A 20,719-nucleotide genomic window follows, 5' to 3' on the forward strand; every position below is an offset into this window, starting at 1 on the left:
TGCTACCATGAGTAAATAACACTTGAAAGTGTTCAATTTTACAGTTGATACTCCGGGTAAAAAAAAAGACATTTTCAAGTTTTGTTTCTGACTGGAAGACCAGGAAGTGGCTAACTTCAGAGATTCCTATGCTTACTTGATGAGCAGAACAGTGGGAGGAGGGTGAGTGAGGCAGAAGAGATCTCCAGTGCAGCAGGGACAGGCAAAGGCACAGTTTGTGTGTGGCATAAGGGTGAGGCAAGTTGTGTGCATTTGTTTCTGCTTCCATGAACTTCAGCTGCACTGCAGTCTGTAATGTGGCTGAGGGTCAGATGCACATGGAGAGGTGTAGGAGATAAACAGGTTATCGGCCCAGATCCTGGGCTGGTCTCTGGTTGTGCTGTGCTGGCTTTCAGCCTTTTTTTTTCTGCTGAGTAATTCCTCCATCAGATAAGAGAATGTGTCTAGACAGTGAAGGCAGGGGACTGCAAGCAGCGAATTTCTGCTTGAGTGCCCCATGTCCAGATTGCTCATTTTTAAGCAAAGACAACAGCTCTGTTGTTTTGCTCTTCTTACATGTTCCCACCTGGGTTTTTGTAGTGGCCATAAAAAAAACTTGCATGAGGGGTGAGATCCCTGTAGTTGATGGACAGAGAATGAATTTTTCCCTTCTTGCCCCTTTATTGTCCTGTTGTCTGTGCAGGACTGGAGTGCTGTACTCCAGGAATTCTCAATTTTTGCCAGTGCTTTGCCTTCCAAGCAGCTACTAATCCCATTCAGAAACTCCACTCTGTGAAGTGTGAGGGAAATCCTGGAGAAAGCGGGGTAGTTTGACTGAACACCTGCTTTGTTTACTGCTCCCTCTAGGAGGGAAAGTGCAGCCTTACCTACTCCAGGTAAGCCTGTAATTGCAGTGCATTTGTGACTCCTATGCTCTGCAGGCCAGTGTACCTAAATGTTGCTCCTCTGTCTGATAGAGTACTCAAACTTCTGTAAAGAATGAAGTGAACCAACATGTGTTAATTATGGTGTAGACCCTTTATTAGTTTAACTTTTATACAAAGTGTACTTCAAAGTGATACAAAGTGTTACCATTTCTTACACACACTAGAGATTAAGACCTTAAGCGCTGGTTTATCCTTGTGCATATAAAGGTAGAAAATGTAAATAGACTGGCAGCGACCCATAATGCTGGAAGACAGTTCAGTGTTTACTCAGTTAATAGAAAGTTGCATAGAATTGTAGGTCTTTATAAAGGCATCTTCTATGTGGTAAAATCTCCCTGACCTACCGTACCCCTTCTGACAACAGTACGGGAGAAAGGCAAGGCTAGTACTGCTCCTTGTCAATACTACCCAGCATTTCTAAGGAAAGTGGCTGTAGAGAAGCACCATGCCAGAAACATCCAAGAGGACAGCACATGGAAAATTGCATTTGCAAGGCAACCAATTTCTATAAATTGTAGGAACTGTTTGCAACTGGGGTCTATTAATACATTACTTCATACAAACACCTTAGAACATTTCAGATAAAACCACTTTTGGCCAGTCATAATACATCACTATGGCAGGTATTTTGCTTGACTGTGCAATTCTCTTCCCTTCTGTGCTGACAAGAAACTCTTATATATGCAAGTTCCCACATACCTTAGTTAACCACTTGCTCTCTCTGAGTTTTGTTTCTGAATCTCCCAGGCTTGGTATTGTGACATTGTGTACCCACCTAACTGTGGATAAAGACTTAATCTCCTTTTAATTCTAATGCCATGTTAACTCCCTACCACACGCTGGCAGCTCACACTGGTAAGCTGGCTGTGGCACAAGCTGGTGCAGCCACATCTCTGCTTTTGGGCTGAGGGAACAGTCACACCACACTTGTCCTCTCTCTTTGCTCTCCCTCTTCCAGCTGCAGACAGCCAGAAGCAGCAACTCAAAATGCAACAATTTGCACAGTTACTGGTCCACTTGGAGCAGCAGTTCCACTTGTGAGGAAATGGAACTGATTAAGGTGTGATTTAGTATGAGAATAGTAATACCAGCAATTCTGGGCTGGAATCCTGTAATGCACTTTTAGCAGTATCTCATATAATACTAAAGTATGATCATGACTAGGGAAGTAGCATTTCCAAGTGAATGCCTTTAACTTATGTCAAGTCTAGTACAATATTTGGAGTCTTAGTTTTTGTGAACAGGATTAACAGACCATTTGAAAGAAAGGGAAAAAAAAATCCCTTGTTGCTGCCAACTGCTATTAAGAGCTGCATAATACATGAGACTGGAAAAGCAAGAAGTAGATGAAATACTACCAAAATGGGCTATTTAATGTCAGCCTAGTCAACTGTAAGACAGATTAAATGATAATGATACCTCAGCAATGCCACCCTCTGAGGGGTTCATTAGCAGAGGAAAATCTGAAGTGCAGAACCGTTACCAACCCAGAGGAATGGCATAAAGCTTAAAGTCACCAGAGGGACCTGATGCCATTAGCTACTGTGTACCTGTTTAAAATGTCTCTGAAAGTGTTTCTCTGCTGCTAAAGGAAGCCCGAACGGACAGCCCTTCCCAGCAGCCAGTCGGCCCAAAGAGTTGCCACATTTCCACGCTGGAAGTTCGGACTGTGAGAGCTTGACTGCACAGCAGAAGGTCCTTCCTTACCACCTAGGATACTCTTCTCATGCAGTTTCATGTCCATCACTTAGGGAAAAGACAGCAGACCAAAGGCTAAGTAAACATTAAATAAACCCTATTTCCCATACTAGGAGGAATTTAGTCATAAATGTGTGAGTGAAGTTTCTAAAGCAAACAAATGCAGAGATCCCATTATGGGGAATGCACAGAGCTAATAACTTGCTTTCTTCTGTGGTCAGGACAGACAAGATCGGGTTACTGCCCTCTGACTCAGGAAAGATGATCCAGCTCATTGAGTTCTAAAGGATTTTGAAGTAATTTTCTTCTTTACATTAGGCAAAGTAGATAAAGTCACATCACAACCACACAGTTACAGTACACAGAAAAGCACTAACTGCATCTAATAGCATGAAATCTGGTGTTGCCAAAAAGCTTGAAAATTAGCATGAATGCTGCAATAATGTCACGCAGAGCACAGACACTCACAGCTTGCTTGTTTAGAACACAAGAGTAACAGCATTCTTACTTTCTACCTATTGCTTTAATACACACACTGATGTAAGTGAACTGACCACTGAACATTTAGTGTCAATGAAGGTCTTCCCAAATTATAGCTACTAGTTTACTATTTCAGATTATTAAATATGGCTGCTTAAGAGATGTGCTATGGCATGAACTGGTGAGATTGCTAGTGTCCCAAATACTCTTAATTACTTTGAATGTGGGGGTTTTTTTCCCTGAAAAAACCCTGCTTTTACAGACGAGCTATTTATGTCAGTTTTTAAATACACAAGACCAGTTTTTTAATATCTAAGACCTGAATATGTGCACATCTGCCTCCGTGGTACTGAGCATAAAGAAACAGCAAGTTAGAAGGATTTACTAATGCCCAAAATTCAGACAGCTCTGACCACAAATCTTCATAATGTAGACTTTGTGTTAAAGAAGACTGCTGTCTCTCTCTTTGGTTATGCTATTAGCTATAAAAGCATTTCTCTGAGTGACAGCAAGGCATGCACACTAATGCAGTTGCTTTTCAAACTATAAAATAAACATATTTGAGTTGTTGAACCTGCATACATTTTCCTGAGCCTTCAAAACTGATTTAACACGTTCAGTAAACAGAAGGCCAGATGTCTCTATAGTTAGTACACTGATGAGCTGAGAATATGGCTTAGTTATACCACTGAAAACAACATGAACAGGCTGTGTAAAAAGTTTGGAGAAAGTCTTTGAACAGACTTCTCATGCAGTGCTTACAGATAAATGCCTCCTTGATTTGTGGGTCTGTTAAAAAATACTGTTGCAAACTTTGAATCAAGGATGGAAGAGACCAAGTTCAACTGTCAACCCAGAACCAGCCCTGCAACCCCTAAATCATTGCTCAGCCCCAGATCCTGACGACTCTTCAACACCTCCAAGGATAGTGACCCTATTCCAATGCCTTATCGCCCTAAGAGTGAAAACTTTTTTTCTAACATCTAATCTGAAACTCCCCTGTCTGGGCTTAAGGCCATATCCTCTTGTCCTCCTCTCACCGTAGACAAAGAATTAGAGACCAGTCCCCACCTGGCTACACCCTCCTTTCAGGGAGTTGTAGAGAGTGAAGAGGTCTCCCCTGAGCCTCCTCTTCTCTAGACTAAACAAGCCCAGCTCTTTCAGCTGCTCCTCATGAGAAAAGCTTTCTAGACTTTTCATGAACTTTGTTGCCCTGTGCTGGACACCTTTCAGTTTCCTTTTTAAAGTGAAGGGGCAAAACTGGACATAGCACTCAAGGCATGGCCTCACCAGTGCCAAATACAGAGGGACAACCACTGCCACACTATTTCTGATACAGGCCAGGATGCCACTGGCCTTCTTGGCCACCCGGGCACACATTGACTCATATTAAGCCGGTTGTCAACCAGCACAACCAAACCCCTTTCTGCTGAAGAGCTCTTGAGCCACTCTGCCCTCAGCACTGCACGGGATTGCTGCAACCCAAGTGCAGGACACAGCACTCTTGACTTACTGAACCTCGTGCAGTTGTCCTTGGCACACTGATCATGTCTGCAGAGCCTTCCTACCCTTGGGCAGATCAACACTCCCATCCAACTTGGTGTTGTCTGCAAGTTTACTCAGGATGCACTCAATCCCCACATCCAGATCATTAATAATGGTGTTAAACAGGACTGGCCCAAATACTGAGCCCTGGGAAATACCACTAGTTACCAGCTGCTAACTGGACTTAGCTCCATTCCCCAACCCTCTCTGGGCCTGACAACCAGCCAACTTTTTATCCATTGGAGAGTTTACCCATCCAAGTCTCAAGTAGTCAGTTTTTCTAGAAGGACACTGTGGAAGATGGTGTGAAATGCTTTACTGAAGTCTAGACAGACAACATCCACAGCCTTTCCTTCATCTTCTCAGCAGGCCACTTAGTCATAGGAGATCAGATCAATTAAGCATGACCTGCCTTTCCTAAATCTGTGTCGTCTGGGCTTGATCCCTTGGTTGTCATGCATGTGCCATGTAATGGCACTCAGGATGATCTGTTCCAGAACCTTGCCCAGAGCTGAGGTCAGGCTGACTGGCCTGTATTGGCCCAGATCATCCTTCCAACCATTCCTGTAGGTGGGTGTTACATCTGCTGATCTCTGGTCAGCTGGAACCTCTCCAGTTAAGCAGGACTGGTGATAGATGATTGAAAGTGTTTTGGCAAATACTTTTGCCAGTTCCCTCATTACTCCGGGGTTGATCCCATCAGGGACCATAGACCTGTGAGTGTCTAACTGGCAGAGCAGGTCATTAACCATCCTGTTCTGGACTGTGGGGGCTTCACTCATCTGCCCATCAACAACTTCCATCTCAGGGAGCTGGGTATCCTGAGGACAACTGATCCTGATATTGAAGACAAAGGCAAAGAAGGCATTAAGTACCTCTGCCTGTTCCTCAACCCTGTCACTACACCACCCTCTGGATTCAACAAATGGCGGAGACACTCCTTGACCCTCCTTTTGCCGTCAAGGTATTTATAGAAACTTTTTTTCTTGTCTTTAACTGTAGTGGCCAAAGCAAGTTCTAGTTGGGTTTTGTCCCTTTTAATCTTCTTCCTACATGACCACGTGACATTCTTGTAGTCCTCCCAAGTTACCTGACCCTCCTTCCAGAGGCGATATATTCTCTTTTTTTCCCCTACTTAAGTTCCAGCTTAAGTTCTCTGTTTAACCATGCCAGTCTATTTCCCTGACAACCTGTCTTTCTACACAGTCTGTTCCTGAATATTTAACAACTGCTTTTTCACACAGAATTTCACACAGAATCGCTAGGTTGGAAGAGACCTTCAAGATCATTGAGTCCAACCCAGCCCCAACACCTCAACTAAACCATGGCACCGAGTGCCACATCCAGTCTTTTTTTAAACACATCCAAGGATTGTGACTCCATCACCTCTCCAGGCAGGCCATTCCAGTACCGTATCACCCTTTCTGTACAAAACATCCAACCTGTATTTCCCTTGGCACAGCTTTAGACTGTGTCCTCTCATTCTGTCAGTTGCTGCCTGGAGAAAGAGACCAACCCCCACCTGGCTACAGCCACCTTTCAGGAAGTTGTAGAGAGTGATAAGGTCACCTCTGAGTCTCCTTTTCTCCAGGCTAAACAACCCCAGCTCCCTCAGCCATTCCTCACAGGATTTGTGTTCCAAACCCCTCACCAGCCTTGTTGCCTCCTCTGGACGTGCTCAAGGGTCTCAACGTCCTCTTTAAACTGAGGGGCCAGAGCTGGACACAGCACTCAAGGTGTGGCTTCACCAGTGCCCACTACAGGGGAATAATGACCCCCCTGCTCCTGCTGGTCACACTACTCTTGATCCAGGCCAGGATGCCATTGGCCCTCTTGGCCATCAGGGCACACTGCTGGCTGCTGTCACCAGAACCCCCAGGTCCCTTTCTGACTGGGCACTGTCCAGCCACACTGTCCCCTGTAACGTTGCAGGGGGTTATTGTGGCCAAAATGCAGGACTTGGCACTTGGACTTACTAGACTTCATCCTATTGGACTCTGCCCATCCATTCAACAGTTCCAGGTCACTTTGCAGAGCTGTCCTACCTTCCAACAGATCGACACACGCTCGCAGCTTAGTGTCATCTGATTTACTAATGGAAGACTCAATACCCTCATCCACGTCATCAATAAAGATATTGAACAGAGCTGGCCCCAGCACAGACCCCTAAGGGACACCACTAGTGACTGGCTGCCAGCTGGATGCAGCACTGTTCACCCCCACTCTTTGAGCCTGGCCATGCAGCCAGTTCTTAACCCAGCAAAGAGTGCTCCTGTCCAAGCTGTGGACTGCTATCTCATAAAGCACATCCAGCCTTCCTGGATTCCTTTGCCCTCCAGGACTGACTTCCAAGGGACTTGGACAATCAGTGTCCTAAACAGGCCAAAGTCTGCTCACCAAAGTCCAAGGCAGAAGTCCTGCTGCTGTCCCTCCTTAATTCACCCAGAATAGAAAACCCTAGCAGTTTGTGGTCTCTCTGCCCAAGATGGCCACTGACCACCACATCACCCACCAGTCTTTCTCTGCCCACAAACAACAGGGCCCCTCCTCTGTTAGACTCATTTACCCTTTGTGTTAGTTAGAAAGCTGTCTTCCACACATTCCAGGAACCCCCTAGGCTGCTTCCTCTCTGCTGTATTTCCAGCAGACATCTGGCAAGTTGAAGTCCCCCATGAGTACAAAGGCTGGTGACTGTAACGCCTCTGCCAGCCGCTTGTAGAATACCAAGAACATCAGCCTGTTCCTGGCTGGGTGGTCTCTAACAGATTCCCACCATGATGTCTGTCCTGCTGACCTTCCCTGTGATCCTCACCCAAAGGCACTCAACCTTGTCATCTTCATCATCAATTTCAACACAATCAAAACACTCCCTGTTGTACAGGGCTATCCAACCACCTCTCCTGCTTTGCCTGTCTCTTCTAAAGAGCTTATACCCAGCCATTGCAGCACTGCCATGATGAGAGTAATCCCACGTTTCTGTGATGGTGACAACATCAAAACCTTCGTGCTGAACAATGGCTTCCAGCTCCTCCTGCTGCTGCCCACACTGTGCGTTGGTGTAGATGCACTTTACCGGGTCAACAGTTTGCCTGCATCACTGACCTGCCACCCTCAGTTCATCTCTAGTGATCCTCCACTTTCTGAGGTGCATTTGACTGGTATATTTGCCTCAGGGGAGGCAGAAAATGGCTTTACCAGCCAATCTCTTCCTCAGATGCTCTAATGTCCCTTTACCCTCTCACCTGCCCTTTGAGCTGTACTGCTGAGCAGAGCAGATCACTGACCTACTCACTCACACAGGTGTTCTGTTACCCTCTGATGCCAGTGCCAGGCTCTGGCACTCCCTGCAGCTTGCTTGAGCACTAACACCGATGTCTGAAGCTGAATCGACTGTGCAAATATTCATCTCTCGCGCATATCAAGTAGCTTTAAACTTGCCACAAGAAAATTAAGGATACTCCACGTATTTATATATATTTAAAAGACATTGAGTACCAAATTGACTGGTCTTATGCTTAAAAGATTCTGTAGAAATACCTGATACTCTCACATACAAAAACTTCAAATTTTTAAATAAGAAGTAGATCCATTCCCACAAACTCAAAGTTATTCACACATAGTAGATTATTCTACTACCTCAGGCTTTAGTATTAGTCTCTCAAGTGTGTATCAGCCTGGGAAATGAGAAGAAGCTCCAAAGCAACAGTCAACCTCACCTGAAGCTGTTACATAGCAGAAGAATTACAATTTAAAGTGCTTGCTTTCCACCTTTGAAATGAGACCTTCTATGGACTACAAACAAACAAAATCTTATTAATTTCTATTACTGACTTACTAATTCTACTGTTCACTTTTCCGCAAATTAACTACATCCCGAATGGTCACATTTGCTTTTTTGTTTGAAACAGAGATACTTAAATGTTTTTTTTTCTTCCTGGTCCATAGTAGTCTGAGTTTTTTACTTTAAAAAGCTGTAGCTTTCAGTCTTGAAAGATTCCTGTAAGTGATGCAGTAAAGAGAGAATAAACCAAGTCTCCTTGCCTTTTTTATAAAAACATCAGCTAAAAATATGTCTTCCAATTACCATTTTTAATGATCAGTATTCCCTCAGAAAAAAAAAAATCTTCTGTTTGTTTTTATGACCCCAAAGGAAATAGTTGTAATTAAGACTTTAAATGAAAACAAGTAAATCAGAAATTATATAAAGTTTACCAATCGTTCAAAGAAATTAGTTTGCCAGAAGCCAGTACTTGAAGTAAATGCTATTTGAGCTTAGTACTATTTAGATAACTGTAACTTCCCTAGGTTTTCTTTTTACACTCTCTAGTCGTGTCAAAGGACGGAAATTTGACTTCCTGCTTCCCTCTGTAGTAGTTAATCTACAGTCCTTCTGCAGTCCCTTCAGCAGCTCCATTAACTCCCGTTTTTCCAGCTCTGCCTGCTCCAGCTCTTGACGGTGCTGCCTCTCCGCAGCCATCAGAGACCGCACATCTGACATCATTCGTGACATCTGACTCTGAAATGCAAATACAGATTTACTGCAAGAAACAAGCCCTCCTCTAATGATGGTGCAAGGAAGTCAAACTGGCCATGCACGTAGGGTGACGGAGTCTTAGGAACAAAAAACACCAAAATAGTTTTTTGATAGTGCAACAAATGTAAACAATTTGAGACACAATCCAGCATTCACCTTCTGGGAAGGTCTTGTTCTAAAGATTCCAATATGTTTTTCAAAAATATTTTGTTTTCATATTTTGTTTCTTACAAAGCATGATAAGAAAGAGCCAATTTACCCAATTACTGCTTTATTTTCTATTTCAAGAATCCAAACAAAATACAGTTGTGGTTTTGTTAAAGATACATTCTGCAAGGATTTAACATCAAATCCAGTAAAAATAAAAACGTAACCTGTGAAGTTTTAAAAAACTTTATAAAGCTTTTAAAAACTATCGCTTTAGAAATCATTGGTCTGTGATATAATAAACCCAGGATGAATAAAATGATAAGACAGCCTTGCTTGTTACTTGATGAAGTTTACTGTGAACCTTTCCAAGCTTCTGACAACAGTGCAAACACCACTGTTGGCAGTAGGGCTCTGTATCAGCTCTGGACTAAGCCACTTTGCATAGCAATTATAAATGGAGCTGGATGTTTAATTACATCCACTTTGTGATGTATATTCTACATTTAGACACTGAAATCAGTCTCAGATTGATCTGTTGACAATGTTATGCACACACAAAACACAGACAGAGTACCCAGGTGAGCTCCAGTGATCCTGAAGCAGATAAACGACAGGAATACAGCATCCAGCCTGCTTCTCCACAGAGCTAACCTGGTAAAGCCTTGATGGTTTTACTTCCCATACTTAATGCCATTTTCCTCTGTATGAGACTTTATTTACAAAATAAGAAACTGCTACTGGGGAAAGCAAAAAGCCAGACTGTTAAGAGAAAAAAAAAAAAAAAAGGATTGTATTTACCTTCAGTTCTTCAATTTCATTTTGCAGAATACTCTCTTTTTGGACCATATGCCTTCTCTGAGAATCTAACCTTGACTCCATCTCATGTTTTGCCTCCTCCACTCTGCAGATCATTTCTGACCTAAAAAGTTTATTTCTCCTTGTTAAGTCTTGTAGGCAGAGAAAAGAATGATCTTCAAAATCCAGAAAGCCTTCTCGCAGCCAAAGAGACTGAACTGATTACCAGCAAGCTCTACAGGATGCCCCTGTACAGGCATGATTTATTAATTAAAAAAACAAAAACAAAAACAAAAACTGGGATAAAGAATTGCATAATGCCCAGAGGCACTAAAGTGCCCATGAGGAGCCTATAGAGGGACGATCAGATCATATTCCTGAAGTACTTCCACGAGCTCAAGGTGGATTTATGACTGTAAGTGATTTTCTGCTGTTCGCCTACAGTATGTGCTTGCTAAGTGTTATGAAATAGAGGCAGCCAAGATAAAAAGTCTGAATCCTGCATAGTACTGCTAAACATTTAAGGAAGTGAGACAGCCTGAGTGCGTGGACATGGTAGGCACTTACAGACACGGTTTAGTGCTGGGCCTGGCAGTGCTGGATTAACTGCTGGACTCAATGATCTCAAAGCCCTTTTCCAATTTCAGTGATTCCATGGTTCTGTGTAATCTTGTCCACTTTGATGGTGGACAGTATGTGACAGTATGCAGGAACCTGTTACAACCCAGTCACTCACACAGCTCCACAGCCAAAATCAGATGGCACTACATTAATCTTTTGAGTTGAGAAAGCAGGTAGCAGAATCCCTTGTGTCTCAACACATTTAAACCATATCTGAGCCTGACTTCACAGCAGTGTTCAAAAGCACAACACTTAGGAGGTGAAACATACAAATGGGAAGGAGCATGAGGGAGGGAAAAAAGTCCAGCTGGAATAAAATGAAAAGGGAAAGAAACATGTCAGAGGAAAACAAGGATGCTGGTAAGAGTCATATTCGCTGACTGTTAATCTACCAGGACTTAAAAAAAATCAGAATTAGACCTTTAGTGGTTGAATCTACCTGTACCTGCCAAAATAATCACAGATTTTTATCTACTTGATCTGTAAAATCATAAACTAAATACAATTATTAAATAATGTGACTTTGTGTCTATAGCAGGCCAATGGAAAAACTAAATTGCCAACTTCAGTTTTCTCAGGTTTTCTGTCATTTGAAATAGTAAGCTCGCAGCTCTGTTCAACTGCAAGCAATGGTGTGTTTTTAAGATTTATAGTAACTTGGAAAAAAACCCCCAACAACAAAAGAACTAAAACAGGAAGAATTTAAAGTCTATGCTGACACATAATAAAATCGTGGCTCGTTAGCATCAAGCAATTAAGGGACCATTTAACACACACCAGAATCCAGTGCAAGTATTTCAAAGTGCTTCATGCAGTGACTTTAAGCCCAGCCCAACAGAGACAGGAGAGAAACAGAAGATTTGTACCGAAGTAGCTCCAGCTCAGTTCTCAGCTCTGCCACACAGTTGTGCTGCGTGTCCTCGGCGCTGAGGATGGTGTAGCCGCAGCCATTGGGGCACTCCCGGCTCCGGTACTCGCACACCGCCAGGTGCCCATCCAAGTTCCGCCGCTCAACCTGTACCGTGCAGCCTGAGCAAGGGAGAGCAAGGCAAGACAGCCACTGACAACAAAAGCATTTCTAGTCATTCCAAGCAAAAACACTCAGGGAAGGAAGCTGAGGAAAGTGGTTTGTTTAGGATGTGAACTACGACAGTTACACATACGTAGCTACTAATACAATGCTGTTAAAAGGTCTTATTAGGATACTTATCCATTAACTGAAAATACAGAAAGGTTGGAAGGAGGAATTTTCTGTAAAGTCTTCTACTGCTGGTTTGGCATTAAATCAACTTCAGTAATGACAATCCTGATGCCAACCTAAGACACTAGAAGCTTGCCTGCACTACCATCATAGATAGCAGTGACTGGAATTGATAAAGAATACACATGTGTAAAAAAATACTATGCAATCAAACCAAGGGAAAATCCAAAAGATGTAATAAAGAGAGATGTGGATGAGATGGAATGCAAACTTTTTTTCCAGACAATTTGTTGGTCTTGTCCATAATGTACTAGACCATATAAATAAGTTGGAACACTTATTTATGAACATTTAGTAACTCATACAAAGACAGAAATATTTCCACAGAAATTCTAGGATACATTCTTTGCAGTTCTGTAGTAAACATTAAAAGTAAAATGTAAAGAATCAAAAATAAGCACTACATAAATTATTGCTGCATTTAACACTCTAAACTCGAAGTTTGTAGTCTTAACTTATGAAGTCAGACTAAGGAAGTTTGTAGTTTAATCTCTGAAGCTCACTTTGTTGATACTCTCTTCAAATTAAATACACACTTGCACTTAATTTGAAGAGAATATCAGCTTTAAGGAAATTGAAACAATGGAGTATTGAAACTTCCCAACAAATCATGCCAGAAAATGACACTTGAGCTCTCTACAACCGTTTTACTAACAAATATAATGATTTGTAATTGAGGTACTCAAAATACACTCCATGTATTCTTGGGAAAGAGCTCAAGAGACGTGAGAGCCTTCACACACCAAACACCAGATACCCAGTGTGGTGTAAAAATATAAATCTGTACAACACTGTAAAATACATGAATCTGGAAAACACTACTGTTTCTGTAGGAAGCAGAACAGGTGAATCAAACATCTTCAGAAGTCACTCAATTCTGAGAGAAATTGTACCTTCCAGCAGAGCAATTCTAGTACCTCAATCATCTCATAATTAATTTAAATCAATTAATTAATTACGTAGACTCAACTACGTCCTTAACATCATTAATTAAAAATTAATTTTATCTAGGAACATACAACATTTCAAATGAAGTCAACTGGGAAATTTTAACAGTATGTTCCTTTTCAGAGGCATGTTTCTTTCTCAGGAGGTATAGCCTTGCTTTAAATAAGAACCTCATGATGAACATTCTAACCAGAATTCAGCTTAGAAAAAATCTTATTTCCAAGATACCTTCTTGTTAAAACCATGTCACAGAGTTGGCAGCTGCACATGCACCAGGCAACCAGGTGTTTTATAAATGAATTATGAGCCCTAAGTCCTCTGCAGGGGGTACTGCATTCATTCAAACATCAGAACATGCAGGCAGAATTGGAAAACAAACTCATAACTTGACAGAAAGCAAAACTAAAGCACTACTACATTTTCATACATTTTAAGTTCATCACATTCATTTCGGTTAGTTTTTGGATAAGAAACAGCTGCTAATCATCATGACTGCCATAAACTGCTACTACATTTTATTTAAAAACACTGCTGTATAGAGCAGATTGTGCCAGCTTTGAATTTCTGTTAGAAAGTAATGGCCTTTATTACAGTTCTGTTGATGGGAAGATGACAAATGTGTTTCTAAATACAAAAGATTCAACTTGTTTGAATCTTACTCACCAGCATTGGAGCAAGGTATCTGACTGTACTCACACTCCCTTTCATGCCTGTCTATAGACTCCAGAGAACAAATCATTTCACAGCCATACTCTCTGTTTCTGCAATGTAGCTGAAGACGGTTTAAATCATTTTTCATGTATCTACATGCAAAGAAAAGAATTTGTTCTTAAATCTGGGAACATTATTGGAAAAATTGTGTTTTCAACTTCTGGGAAAAGAAAGCAAGATTCTAAGCTCAGTTGGGAAAAATTGTAAGTAACTAGCTTTATTTCTTGTTTTAAGAATTCAAGTGACCGTATCAGTGAAAAACAACTTGAAAGAAACAATGTTAATGGAAAATTCAGTCTCCAAATTTAAATATGCAAATGAAATTTTTTATTTTTGAATAATTTTTAATTGTGACCTTTCATTGGCTCAGCAGGTATCATCAGTTACAAACACCAGGGTTACTCATTTGCCATTTAAGTTCCATGTTTCTAAACATGCCAGACTAAAGGACTACAGTGAGTACAGACACATCAATCTAAAAATTAAACTCTAGTGCTCTGTCTACCCTATAGTTAACTTCCAGATAGTAAAATCTCATGAATGAAAAATTACATTGTGAGTACTAACCAAGTTAAATTTACTGTAGCTGTAGACTTTAAATACATAACTGTTAGTCTGAGCAAGATTAGAAAATGCAGGTGTTAAACAGCAAGCAGCATCTACTGTTAAAACTGTTTTTGTGCTGACACTAGCAGGAATTAACAGTTTAAAATATAATAGTTTGTTTGGAAAGGATCAACAACAACCATATGGTCCAACTGCCTGACCAGCTATAGAAGGCACTTGTGAAAACAGCCTGCTTTCCATGACAAGGTGGTTCACAATAGATATTCCTATGTCTAAAGATTTTCTTGAAAAAGAATTTGAAGGTCAGAAATTTGGTTCATATCTCCAGGAATTGTTATTTACAAACCTCACTACAGCATCTAGCTAAGACTGAAAACAAAAGAGATATAGACTGTGTAGTGACTGTCATCAAGAGTTGCTTTGCTTCCTTTCTCTGAAATAAAGTTTAGAAAAGTTTTGAAGCAGTAAGGGACATTCAGAATAAAATCTAGACAGGTATCTAGAATCAGCATTCAAGATATAAAGAGGTGGAGAACAAACTAAGTGTTCTTTCAGTTTTGAAATCCTAACACCCTAAAAGTTAGTTAAAATAAATAGAAAATGCTAATGACTTCATGCAAGTAGTTGGTGTCCTAGTTGGGGCATAGTGGATAAAGACAGCCTGAGTGACAGTATTGACCTGAGATGAAGCTGTGCAAGCAAAGCTGAGAAATCCTAAATTCATGTAATTTCAACACACAGCAAGATTATTGGATACCTGTAGAGAGGTCGTAGCAAAGACACATCAATCACTTGTCTGTCCTCAGGGCAGTTACTGTGATGCACGAGCCACCCATGGATACAGGCAGTGCAGAAGGCGTGCTCACAGGGAGCCTGCAGTGGGTCTTCCAACACGTCTCGGCAGATGGAGCACAACAGTCCTTCATTGACATAGCCCACGAAGCGCTCAATGTCATAACCCATGCTCTCCACACCTTCAACCTATTCAAAAGCCCCAAACACACAGAAATTAAACAATCTTTGTGCTGGATCTGTATGGGTGGATCCACAAAGAGGCCTGAAAAGTTCTAAAAACACGGAGACCTAAATGTGAATAAAGAAGTGATTATGTGAATTCAAACGAACACACACTTTGGAGACTTTCAAATTTTAGTGGGAACTTGAGAATTGTACTGCTGGATGTCAGAATTGCAATTTTCCATCAAGGTATTCTAAACTCTGAATTCAGCAGAAGCGTGGCACAGCTAAGCCACTCTTCTCCTGAATGCTGTTACTGAACTTAATTGCAGCAGCCACTGTGAAACATACAGTTTCTACTTACATGAATTCTACCTGAAGCCGAAACTTCACAGAAGTTCAAATGCAAACGTTTGCTTTCCATTTTAATACCTTTCATGTACTGTCTAGCAGACTTACAAAACTGTGTTCTTACTGACAACAGCTGTGGCACTTTCAGCTAGCAGATCCTGGATGTATGAACTGCACATCATTTAAGATGTTGCTTTCATACTGAAAAAAAGATTCTCTACTCACTGTAGACCTCCATTACAGAGGGAACAGCATGAAATCTCAACATGCCTGAAGACATACTTAATATTCAGGAAGTAAAAGAAGCCAAACTGCAGCTAACCCTGAAATCATGAAGAGCTTTTCTTTTCCTACATGATCTATTTTATAAAACTGAGAAACTTTTGAATGGATTTGAAAGCTTTGTGAAGAAGAACTAATGGGCAATCTGCCTTCATCTAAATCCTATCATGAAAAACCTTGTGGAATTAGTAAGACTCCACAGAATTCCCTTAGAAGAGTAAGTTTTAGGCTCCACATTCCTCCTTGACATACAAAGTTACTTCTGTAAACCCACTGAGACATGTGAAAGAGATTTTCATTAGTTGTGAGGTTTTCTAGATAAAATAGAAAAGGAATAGAAAATCTTACCTTTGTAGATTTTACTACATATATATGTAGTTTGCCCAAATACTTCAGAAACAGTTTTCTGATTAGTAAGGCATGTAATACTTCCTTCACTTTCTCTTCACTGCTTTATTATGCCTATGAGAAAAATTAGAAAGAGTAAGGCTCAGTAGTGTTTCCTAAGTTACTGAGTCCTGTGTCTAACAAGCCAGCTACTGAATAGATGCTGTCCTAACAGCCCATTAAAACCAAGTTTTCCAAAGCAAGCCACTGAAAACCTACAATTCAACACAGGAGAACCAACTAGATTAGGGTGAAAATAATCATCAGTTGCTGTTCCAATTAGTACTGATGCAGATATTTATCACCAAACTGAACACCCTGCTGGCGACCAATTCTGAAGCCAGTTTTGTTTGTAAGACTGAAGACAACAGAATTCAGTATTATTGAAAAGTAGCAACAGAAATCTGGTAAAACTATATTCCTCAAAAAGATGGAAGTTCCTTATCTACCTGCTCTTATCCAGTCATGACAGGCAGTTCATTTCTAAAACAAAACTATTACAGTCAAGTTTGTTGTATTGGCAAATATCATTGCTGTGATATGTAGCATAACTAGGGTTGCTCACTTAAAACATCATAAAAGATGTCATTACTAAAACCCCTTAAGTTATGCTGGAAGATTTAAACAGCACATATAGATTTGATAATATGAAATGTAGCATAACACTTCGATTGGGTTTGGTGGATCCTGCTCTAAAAGCAGAGGATTCTGCTTTTAGAAAACTTTCAAGGACAGATAAGAGACCAAAACTAAGCACTTTTACTGTCCTTGAGTTTCTGTTCTACTGGAATTGTGCATGCTGTGAGCTACATATTGCACAACCACTGGTAGTCCCTGAGGACCAAGTTTTCAAGACACTCTTCAGCATATTTTAGCAAGTTTGAAGATTAACAGAATGCAGGAAAGATTATTTTTATCAAATGGGGAACAAAAATTTTATTTGTGCTTAACAGAGAAATGAAGTGCAATAACAATTTATATACATTATATACATATTCCTGTGTATAAAAATTTTTTATGGATGTGTAAGGCCCCAGCCAAACTGGAGTTCAAATGAAGAGTGGATGGGAACTTTGAGGCAAAAAATACCATCAAGGGGGACTCTTCAGCACATTTTCAAGACTCATGTTGGAGCAGCACAACATGGCACTGGAACCCTAGTGGCCATGGATCTGAGACCTATGACAACAGCTGTTACTGAAGTCCCACACTTTTTCCAGTAGAAATTTCCTGACCTGAAGAACCAGGGATGTTTTATTTTCTTGTCAACTTCAAGAGATGGACCTTAGTCAAGAGAAAAGCAGAGGGAGAGCATCTGATGAAAGTCATGCACTTCAGCAGCACAGATCACCTTACCCAGTATCTTCACCACAAAATGAGAGAATTTTCAGCTTCTGCTTATCCCCAGCAACTTCTCTCTTCTCCATTTGGCCTCAAAACTTATTTTCCCAATTCTACTACAATTCACCAATTGCCACACTCCTTTTTTAATTGCACCTAGAAATTACATTACTTTGTTAAGAGCTGTCAGTTGCTTAGCTCAAGCAAGTAACTTCTAAATAGAATAAGTCACTTAGATTTATAATACTGTGTGATTTAGAATGCTGTTTGCTTGTATCTACTTGCTTAGCATATGTTGCTTGGGTTGCTGGAAGCCTTAGGCTGTAAGCTGTGGACTTTTGCCTAGACATGCTTTTGGCTGGAACTGAGTTAAATTTCCTTAGCAATTTTCCCAGTAGCTGCTACAGAGCTGTGTTTTGCCTTTAGAATGAGAAGAATGTTGCCGACACACCAATGTTTTAGTTGTTGCTAAGTAATGTTTATCCTAAGTCTAGGACTTTATTTTAGTTTCCCATGCTCTACCGGGGAGCAGGTGCACAAGTAGCACAAACCAGAAGATAAGGAGCTCATGGTCATCAGCAGAAGCTGCAACTTAAGAACAGTTGTTAGCTTGCCTGCACGGACATAAAGAGAGAATTCAACAGCTGTTAAAAGACCCCAGACCAAAACTTTTAGACCACTGGACTAAAAGGGCGGTGTGAAGAGCATGTAGGGGAGGGTGCATAAATTGTCAGGGTATCATTGCACGGGGATTTCTTTGGGAGAGAAAGCACACAAACTACGACAGGCTATTTGCTTTCTATTGTTTCACATGTTTTATTTTTCCCTGCAGCCCTGGACAAGCAAAAATCTCCTCCAGGCTTCACAGGTATCAAGCAATTCAAGCAATTTTTCAACAGTTGTCAGCCCATGCTGTTTGCCAGGCAGATGCACATCCAAAACCAGCCTTGAGTTGTGGGTTTCACTGCTTTCAGAGATTTGGTGTGGATATGGTAACAGGGAGAATACAGATGGGATGTAGTTCCCAACAACATCATCACGAAGCTTGCTAAATGTCTGGCACTAATCAAAGCTATTCCACTGTGAAAGTCAGGACACTGAAATTAAAATAGTGACCCGAATTTTGTAATGTGCAGTAGCTTCTGATTTTTAAAAAATGCTTCTTTTCCATGTGACAAAACAAAGCATAACTGTTTGAAGGGCTAGAGTGAACCACGACAGAACTACAGATGTGCATGGCTAAAACAGCATTTTCAGAAACACTGGAGTAACAGAGTCCTGCACAGGGCCCAGGGATGAGGTGACACTGAGACATGATATTTCTTCAGCCTTTATTTTCAGAAAGACATACTGTGCTTTAAATCCTGCTATACAGAAGCAATATTTTAGTGTGTTTTTTGCCACTCTGACACTGTAAGCCACTTCAAGCCAGCATCAATGCCCAAAGGGGCAGATTCACCCCTTCAACGATGACTGTACAAGTGGTTTCTCAGGCACTGGATGCATCACTCTTGGTAAATGACCTATTTTAAGACTGAATCGGGGAAAAAAAAATTAACTTTGGCAGTTTTCTTACAGTAGCCCAAGCCTATCTATCCACAAATTAATGTAATCCTCACCTCCCTCCACCTCCTCCTTTGAATCAGTGAGAACATTTAATTTGCCCCTTTCCTGAACTGGCTGATGCAAATCACCATACAGACCACCACGCCCTGATTTGATTTGTTAGGCTAGAATTCCTTGTAGGTGGCTCAGCAAAAGCTTTAGGGACTGTGTAAGCAGGGCACGACCAGCGATAAGAAACTCCAGCCAGGGCAGAAAGGGAAGAAAGAAAGAGAGCAGCAGTCCATGGTCAAGGATGCCAGAGGGCTACTCCCTCGGCTCAGCTCCCCAGACTGGTGCACTGGGGAATCTGACGAACATTTGTGTAAGAGAAAAGGAACAGAGGAGGGTAAGAATAAATCAACAGCAACACTACCTTACACTGATGCAAACAACCAATTTAAAAAAACCCAAAACCTTACATAAAAAATGCGAGCACATTTAAGGCCTCCACCAGGAGCTACGTAACTACTATAGCTATTTTAACAAAGAACATTTTTGTACAACACTTGCTGTCCTGCAAAAGCTACTCAAAACAGTACCATCCACGACCTGCCTTGCACAGACCAGAGTTCAGAGAAAGGCAACGGAGCTTGTGAAGGGCCTGGAGCACAAGTCCTATGAGGAGCGGCTGAGGCAGCTGGGGGTGTTCAGCCTGGAAAAAAAGAGGCTCAGAGGGGACCTTATCGGTCCACCTGAGAGGAGACTGTAGCCAGGTGAGGACTGGTGTCTTCTCCCAGGCGACCAGAGACAGGATGAGAGGACATCGCCTCAAGCTGTGCCGGGGATTGTGTTTCAGGCTGGACAGCAGGAAGAATTTCTTCACAGAAAGGGTGGTCAGCCCTTGGAATGGGCTTGATGATCTCAGAGGTCTTTTCCAACCTAATTAATTAATTCTATGGCCACCTTCGAGGCCGTGCAGGGCCGGGCTCTGCCGCCCCGAGCCAAGAGCAGGGCCAGAGGAGCTCTCTCCCCTCGGAGCTGTGGGAGGGAGAATTTTGTACAGGTAACAGGGGAAAGGCCTCCGGATACGGCCTGGAAAGGTGCTTCAGGGAGAGACAACGATCCTGGTCACCGAGCACAAAGCTGGCCCAGAAACAACTGGAGAAGCGACCCGACACCAAGAAACAGCACCTGGGCGGCCTCAGGCAGCGACAAAACACCCTTACAGCTGCACACACCCCGCTCCCCTCCCCACACGCCGGCGATACCGTCGCCAGTCCGGCACAGGGCCCTGACAAACGCTGAGCACAAACCTCGCGCAGCATCTCCCACCCGGGCCCGCTGCCCTCGCCCCGGACCGCCCGGGGCCGCGGCCCCACTCACTCACCCCACCCGCCGCCGCTCGCTGTCGCGCAGCCGAGGCTCCCTTTACGGCCTCTCTCGCTTGACGGCGGCGCGGCGAGCAGCCGCTCCGCCATGCTGTGTGTGGCACAGGTGCCGCGGGCTGGCACTGCGCACGCGCGTGACAGCTTCCCCCGCGGGCGGGAAGGGCCCGGCCAGGACCCCGCCCATCGGCACGGCCCCGGCGCACGCGCACCCGGCAGAGAGGGGAGGCTGCGC

The 20,719-nt window shown here is 42.3% G+C and overlaps 1 protein-coding gene across 4 annotated transcripts; it reads right to left on the reverse strand.

Annotated features, from left to right (window-relative positions):
• Nucleotides 1-1,002: 1,002 nt before the first annotated feature.
• LOC136286721 (RING finger protein 151-like) lies at nucleotides 1,003-20,619 on the reverse strand. 4 transcript variants are annotated; one of them, XM_066178624.1, is made up of 8 exons: nucleotides 20,413-20,427; nucleotides 17,449-17,497; nucleotides 16,175-16,288; nucleotides 14,994-15,217; nucleotides 13,622-13,761; nucleotides 11,616-11,778; nucleotides 10,132-10,252; nucleotides 1,003-9,165 (listed from the first exon to the last, which is right to left on the reverse strand). In XM_066178624.1, the coding sequence occupies exons 4-8, from the start codon at nucleotides 15,197-15,199 to the stop codon at nucleotides 8,932-8,934; spliced, it is 864 nt and encodes a 287-aa protein (XP_066034721.1). In that variant the 5' UTR covers nucleotides 15,200-15,217; nucleotides 16,175-16,288; nucleotides 17,449-17,497; nucleotides 20,413-20,427; the 3' UTR covers nucleotides 1,003-8,931. The 4 variants fall into 4 exon arrangements, with proteins under 4 accessions (XP_066034721.1, XP_066034703.1, XP_066034730.1 ...); XM_066178606.1 differs by lacking the exons at nucleotides 17,449-17,497; nucleotides 20,413-20,427 and adding an exon at nucleotides 20,487-20,619; XM_066178633.1 differs by lacking the exon at nucleotides 17,449-17,497 and having other exon boundaries at nucleotides 20,413-20,482.
• Nucleotides 20,620-20,719: the final 100 nt, after the last annotated feature.

The sequence above is a fragment of the Chamaea fasciata genome, unplaced genomic scaffold, assembly GCF_029207755.1.
Source record: "Chamaea fasciata isolate MVZ Bird 193981 ecotype frontalis unplaced genomic scaffold, bChaFas1.0.hap1 SCAF_1, whole genome shotgun sequence".
NCBI lineage: Eukaryota > Metazoa > Chordata > Aves > Passeriformes > Sylviidae > Chamaea > Chamaea fasciata.